Genomic DNA, 7500 nt, shown 5'->3' with positions numbered 1-7500 from the left:
CCTGTCTCACCTGTAATACCTGGCTCACCTGTATCACCTGTATCAGCTGATCACCTGATCACCTGTCTCCCGTGTGTCACCTGTCTCACCTGTCTCACCTGTCTCACCTGTCTCCCGTGTGTCAGCTAATCACCTGTCTCACCTTTCTCACCTGTCTCCCGTGTGTCACCTGTCTCACCTGTCTCCCGTGTCTCACCTGTCTCACCTGTCTCACCTGTCTCCCGTGTGTCACCTGTCTCACCTGTCTCCCGTGTGTCAGCTGATCACCTGTCTCACCTGTCTCACCTGTATCACCTGTCTCACCTGATCAACTGTCTCACCTGTATCAGCTGATCACCTGTCTCACCTGTCTCACCTGTATCAGCTGATCACCTGTCTCACCTGTCTCACCTGTCTCCCGTGTGTCAGCTGATCACCTGTCTCACCTGTATCAGCTGATCACCTGTCTCACCTGTCTCACCTGTCTCACCTGCAGAGTTACGACACGGAGCTGCTGTTGCCGCGGGAAACGCTCCGTGTCCCCGTGCAGCCGGTCGTAGTGGTGAAGAACGAATCCGAGCCGTCGCCCATCAGCTTCATGGGAGCCCTGCGCATACCGGTCAGACACACACACACACACACACACACACACAGAGTCAGACACACACACACACAGAGACACACACACACACACACACACACACACAGAGACACACACACACACACACACACACACACACACAGACACACATACACACACACACATACACACAGAGTCAGACACACACAAACACACACAGAGTCAGACACACACACACACACACACACACACAGTCAGACACACACACACACAGTCAGACACACACACACAGAGTCAGACACACACACACACAGAGTCAGACACACATACACACACACACAGTCAGACACACACACACACACACAGTCACACACACACAGTCACAGTCAGACACACAGAGTCAGACACACAATCACACACACACACACACACACACACACACACACACACACACACACACACACACAGTGTAACCATCAGCTGTTTTCATGTGTGTAAATGTCTCTGCAGGGAGTGATCGAGTTCTCTCTGTGTCTGCTGTTTGCTAAACTGGTCAGCTACACTTTCCTCTTCTGGCTGCCGCTCTACATCACTAAAGCAGGTGAACACACACACACACACACACACACACACACACACACACACACACACACACACACACACACACCTGCTGATGATGACCATCCAGTTTGATACACACCTTCATCATCATTAACCTAACCTAGCCTTCATAAGTGCAACATCAGCTGTTCAATCTCTCTCTCTCTCTCTCTCTCTCTCTCTCTCTCTCTCTCTCTCTCTCTCTCTCTCTATGCTAAATATGACATTTAAAATGTTTTCAGTTTTGTGCATTTTAGGCCACTTTAGGAAAAGTCATCAAATTTCAAAATAAAAGACATTTTTCCTGAACAGGAAGTAAGGGTTAAACTTTTAGTGTATACTTGAACCTGAGTCTGTCAGAGTTGAACAGGATTTAACTGGGCATTGTGTGTGTGTGTGTGTGTGTGTGTGTGTGTGTGTATGTGTATGTGTGTGTATGTGTGTGTGTCGTCAGCTCACCTGGATGCCAAGAGAGCCGGAGATCTCTCCACCTTGTTTGATGTGGGAGGAATCGTAGGTAATGAAACTTTTGTTAATATTTGTCCTGCTCCTTTCATCATAGGTGTGTGTGTGTGTGTGTGTGTGTGTGTGTGTGTGTGTGTGTGTGTGTGTGTGTGTGTGTGTGTGTGTGTGTGTGTGTGTGTGTGTGTGTGTGTGTGTGTGTGTGTTATTGTTCATCCTGCTCATTATTTACTCAGCTTTGTGCATAAATGTCAGTATGAAAGATTTTGTCCTGGTTCATTACCTGTGTGTGTGCGTGTGTGTGTGTGTGTGTGTGTCTGACTGTGTGTCTGACTGTGTGTGTGTGTGTGTGTGTGTGTGTGTGTGTGTGTCTGACTGTGTGTCTGACTGTGTGTGTGTGTGTGTGTGTGTGTGTGTGTCTGACTGTGTGTCTGACTGTGTGTGTGTGTGTGTGTGTGTGTGTGTGTGTGTGTGTGTGTGTGTGTGCAGGAGGGATCCTTGCAGGAGTTATCTCTGATAAATCGGGGAAGAGAGCCTCCACCTGTGCAGTGATGCTGCTGCTGGCTGCTCCTACAGTGAGTTTCACTGCTGCTCCTCTCACACTGAGCCCAGCAAAGGCCTTCCTTACTCCTTTGCTTCCTTCCTTCCTTCCTTACTTTCTTCCTTCTCTCCTTACTTCCTTCCTCTTTTCCTCCCTCCCTCTCTCCTTACTCCTTTCCTCTCTCCCTCTCTCCTTACTTCTTTCTTTCCTTCCTTCCTTACTTTCTTCCTTCTCTCCTTACTTCCTTCCTCTTTTCCTCCTTACTCCTTTCCTTCCTTCCTTCCTTTCTTCCTTCTCTCCTTACTTCCTTCCTCTTTTCCTCCCCTCCCTCTCTCCTTACTCCTTTCCTCTCTCCCTCTCTCCTTACTTCTTTCTTTCCTTCCTTCCTTACTTTCTTCCTTCTCTCCTTACTTCCTTCCTCTTTTCCTCCTTACTCCTTTCCTTCCTTCATTCCTTCCTTTCTTCCTTCTCTCCTTACTTCCTTCCTCTTTTCCTCCCCTCCCTCTCTCCTTACTCCTTTCCTCTCTCCCTCTCTCCTTACTTCTTTCTTTCCTTCCTTCCTTCCTTTCTTCCTTCTCTCCTTACTTCCTTCCTCTTTTCCTCCTTACTCCTTTCCTCTCTCCCTCTCTCCTTACTCCTTTCTTTCCTTCTTTCCTTCCTTCCTCCCTTCTCTCCTTCCTTCCTTCCTCTTTTCCTCCTTACTCCTTTCCTTCCTTCCTTACTTCCTTGTCTTCTTTTCCTTTCTTCATTTCCTTCCTAATACCTTTTCCATCTTTCCTTCATCTTCTTTTCCTTCCTTCCTTACTTTCTTCCTTCTCTCCTTACTTCCTTCCTCTTTTCCTCCTTACTCCTCTCACATCTGAAGATAGAGTTAGTAGCTGAGGGTCAGGTGACTGTCTGCAGCTCCCTCTTCACTCTTTTCCTTCCTTCTTTCCTCCCTCCCTCCCTTCTCTCCTTAATTCCTTCCTCCTTCCCTCCATCTTTACTACTTTCCTTCCTTCCTCCCTTCCTTTCCTCCCTCCCTCCTTCCTTACTCCTTTCTTTCCTTCATGTCTTCCACAATAAGATGATGAATCCATAAATCAGTTAAACTAGATTTAAAAGCAGCATCAGGTTTGTTAAAATGTACATTTAGTATTTTTGTTGGTTTTATATCATTTAAATGACATTTGCACCATTTTTTACCAAAAGTCAGACTGAATGCTCCTGAAAATGTCAAATGGTGTAACCACAAAAGAATGATAGATATTAAATATGTGATCAGCTACAGTGTGTTTAAGTGGACTTATACTAATAATGACTTCATTTAAAACATGTAAATGTTTCCTGGTCTCCATGGTAACCAGATGAAATGTAATATTTAGAACAATAGTATTCCATTAGCTTTATTTAATATAAAAGTTATAATGTAAGATCATGCCACACTAGTTGATATGGTGTTAGGTAGGAAGGAAGGAAGGAAGGAAGGAAGGAAGGAAGATCATGCCAAACTAGTTGATATGGTGTTAGGTAGGAAGGTAGGAAGGAAGGAAGGATGTAAGATCATGCCACACTAGTTGATATGGTGTTAGGTAGGAAGGAAGGAAGGAAGGAAGGAAGGAAGGAAGGATGTAAGATCATGCCACACTAGTTGATATGGTGTTAGGTAGGAAGGAAGGAAGGAAGGATGGAAGGAAGGAAGGAAGGATGTAAGATCATGCCTAACTAGTTGATATGGTGTTAGGTAGGAAGGAAGGAAGGAAGGAAGGAAGGAAGGAAGGAAGGATGGAAGGAAGGAAGGAAGGAAGGAAGGATGTAAGATCATGCCACACTAGTTGATATGGTGTTAGGTAGGAAGGAAGGAAGGAAGGAAGGAAGGAAGGATGTAAGATCATGCCTAACTAGTTGATATGGTGTTAGGTAGGAAGGAAGGAAGGAAGGTGTTTTATTGACTATTTACTGTTTTTAAGCAACCAATCAATCAATCAATCAATCTTTATTTGTATAGCGCCAAATCACAACAAAGTTATCTCAAGGCACTTTACACATAGAGCAGGTTCTAATACGAACTCTTCAGGTTTTAACTTTAAAGAGACCCAACATTCCCACATGAGCAACAGTGGCGAGAAAAAACTCCCTTTAACAGGAAGAAACCTCAGAACCAGACTCAGAAGTGGGCGGACATCTGCCTCGACCGGTTGGGGTTGAGAGGAGAGAAAGGAAGGATAGAGGAGAGAGGCACAATGAAAATCAACAATGGAGCCAGATGGTCCGGGACTGGAATCCGTCATCCGGTCGTCTACAGGCCCAGATTACCTGTAGGACGAGAAAGCAGAGCCAGAAACCAGAAACCAGAAAGACAACTTCCGGGGAAGAAGTTTAGGTTATTGAATACATTAATAGAACATGAGTGTTAATGGATATAGATAGATAGAGAGAGAGAGAGGGAGGAGGAGAGAGAGGCCCAGTGCATCATGGGGGTGGGGGTCCCCCGGCAATCTAAGCCTATGGCAGCATAAGTTAAGAGCTCAAAGAGCCCTAACTATAAGCTTTATCAAAAAGGAAAGTTTTTAGCCTACTCTTAAATGTAGGGAGGGTGTCTGCCCCCCGGACCAAATCTGGAAGATGGTTCCACAGGAGAGGAGCCTGATAGCTGAAGGTTCTGCCTCCTGTTCTACTTTTAGAGATACTGGGAACCACAAGTAGACCTGCATGCTGGGAGCGCAGTCTTCTAGTAGGTACATAAGGTACTATCAGTTCTTTGAGATATGATGGAGCCTGACCATTAAGAGCTTTGAAGGTGAGGAGGAGGATTTTGAATTCTATTCTGAATTTTACGGGAAGCCAATGCAGTGAAGCCAAGATGGGAGTAATATGATCTCTCTTTCTAGTTTTTGTCAGAACACGAGCAGCTGCATTCTGGACCAGCTGGAGAGTCTTTAGAGACTTGTTAGGACAGCCTGATAATAATGAATTGCAGTAGTCTAGCCTAGAAGTAACAAATGCATGGACTAGTTTCTCAGCATCATTTTGAGACAGGATATGTCTAATTCTTGTAATATTACGCAGATGAAAGAAGGTAGTCCTTGAAATTTGTTTTATATGGGAGTTAAAGGACAGATCCTGATCAAATATAACTCCTAGGTTCCTTACAGTGGAGCTGGAGGCCAGAGTAATGCCATCCAGAGTAATTATTTCGTTTGATAGTGAATTTCTAAGGTGTTTAGGGTCAAGCACAATAACTTCAGTTTTTTCAACGTTCAATTATTTGGTACAAAGTTTTTATGGTTACACCACTTAGACATTTTTACCATAATCCTCTAATATATTCTCTCTAAATGGATTAAAAGCAGAAATTTGATGCTGGGTCCACAAAAAAAGAATGTGTGAAGTTATTCATACGTTTATTTTCACATTTTAACTCATTAAATTTAAACTAAACCTCATGGAGACAGTCAGACATCACTGAGCCTTTACTCAGATAGTTTCTCCTCCCAGGTAACAAGAATAAATCAGAATGACATCACACACTTTGTCTTTCAGCTGTACGTCTTCTCCATGATCAGCGAGTTCGGTCTGGGACCAACCGTCGGTAAGACCCGTCTGCTTTGACTGTTCCTTCCTTCCTCCCTTCCTTCCTTCCTCCCTCCTTTCCTTCCTTCCTCCCTCCTTTCCTTCCTCCCTCCCTACCTCCCTTCTTTCCTTCCTTCTTCCTCCCTTCCTTCCTTTCTTCCTCACTCCCTCCCTCCTTTTCTTCTTCCTCCCTTCTTTCCTCTCTCCCGCCTTTCCTTCCTTCTTCCTTCCTTCCTTTCTTCCTCACTCCCTCCCTCCTTTTCTTCTTCCTCCCTCCTTCCCTCCCTTCCTTCCTTCCTCCCTCCTTTCGTCCTTCTTCCTCCCTTCCTTCCTTCCTCCCTCCCTCCTTTACTTCCTTCTTCCTCTCTTCCATCCTTCCTCCCTCCTTTCCATTCCTTCTTCTTCCCTTCCATCCTTCCATCCTCCCTCCTTTCCTTCCCTCTTCCTCTCTTCCATCCTTCCATCCTCCCTCCTTTCCATTCCTTCTTCTTCCCTTCCATCCTTCCATCCTCCCTCCTTTCCTTCCTTCTTCCTTATTATTATATATATAAGATGAAAACGACTCTATTTTTAATCAACCTGCTTTTAGTAACATATCATTATTAATCCTCCCTCCCTCCTTCCTTCTTCCTCCCTTCTATCCTGCCTTCCTCCCTCCTTTCCTTCCTTCTTCCTCCCTTTCATCCTTCCTCCCTCCCTCCTCATATCATTATTAATCATGACAGATTACATTGAGTCCAATAAGCAGTTATCAGGACCAACATCCAGCCAGCAGATGGCAGCGTTACAGCATTAACCCTCCTGTTGTGTTCAAGTCAAGGAAGGAAGGAAGGAAGGAAGGGGGTAAAGGAAAGTAGGAAGGAAGGGAGTAAAGGAAAGAAGGCAGGGAAGGGGCAAGGAAGGAAGGAAGGAGAGAGAAAGGAAGGAACGACAGAAGGAAAAAAGGGGGATGAGGACAGAAGGAAGGAAGGGAGGAAAGGAAATACCTTCTTTCCTCCCTCCCTCCTTCCTTTCTTCCTTCCTTACTTACTTCTTTCCTCCATCCTTCCTTCCTCCCTTCCTCATTCCTTTCCTCTCTCTCCTTCCTTCCTTCCTCCCTGCCTTCTTTCCTTTACTCCCTTCCTTCCTACTTTCCTTTACCCCCTTCCTTCCTCCCTCCCTCCCTCCCTCCCTCCCTCTCTCCTTTCCTCTCTCCTTTCCTTCCTTCCTTCCTCCCTCCCTCCCTCTCTCCTTTCCTTCCTTCTTCCTCCCTTCCTTCCTTGACTTGAACACAACAGGAGGGTTAACAGATCTCACTGTTCATACTAGAGCATTAACAGATAGTAGTTGTGAACCTCCCTCCTTCCTCCCTTCTTTCCTTCCTCCCTGCCTTCTATCCTTTACTCCCTTCCTTCCTACTTTCCTTTACCCCCTACCTTCCTCCCTCCCTCCCTTCCTCCCTCCTTCCTCCCTTCTTCCTTCCTTCCTTGACTTGAACAAAACAGGAGGGTTAACAGATCTCTCTGTTCATACTGAGCATTAACCCTCCTGTCTCCTCCCGGGTCAAATTGACCCGTCTGTTTTGACTGTTCCTTCCGTCCTTCCTTCCTTCCTTCCTTCTTCCTCTCTCCTTCTCTCCTTCTCTCCTTCTTCTCTCTCTTCCTCCCTTCCTTCTTTCCTTCCCCCCTTCCTTCTTTCCTTCCTCCATCCCCCTTTCTTCCTTCCTTCTGTACTTCCTCCCCCTCACCTTCTTCCCTTTCTTCTTTCCTTCTTTCCTCCCTCCCTCCTTCCTACCTTCTTTCCTTCC

The 7500-nt window shown here is 45.7% G+C and overlaps 1 protein-coding gene across 2 annotated transcripts in view; it reads left to right on the top strand.

The window, feature by feature from the left end:
* The window catches only part of slc37a1 (solute carrier family 37 member 1), a 33824-nt gene that overhangs the window by 20062 nt on the left and 6262 nt on the right, over window positions 1–7500 (top strand). For both annotated transcript variants that reach the window (XR_008321951.1, XM_053328881.1), the window contains exons 10-14: window positions 476–598; window positions 1070–1160; window positions 1614–1676; window positions 2111–2196; window positions 5685–5733. Coding sequence is in view for 1 of the 2 variants with exons in the window: in XM_053328881.1 (XP_053184856.1) it covers window positions 476–598; window positions 1070–1160; window positions 1614–1676; window positions 2111–2196; window positions 5685–5733 (412 nt within the window). In the remaining variant the exon portion in view is untranslated. The remainder of the gene's footprint in view (window positions 1–475; window positions 599–1069; window positions 1161–1613; window positions 1677–2110; window positions 2197–5684; window positions 5734–7500) is intronic.

The sequence above is a fragment of the Scomber japonicus genome, chromosome 11 (assembly GCF_027409825.1).
Source record: "Scomber japonicus isolate fScoJap1 chromosome 11, fScoJap1.pri, whole genome shotgun sequence".
NCBI lineage: Eukaryota > Metazoa > Chordata > Actinopteri > Scombriformes > Scombridae > Scomber > Scomber japonicus.
The sequence above is the reverse complement of the archived record's forward strand: the minus strand, read 5'-3'. Positions and strand labels throughout refer to the sequence as shown.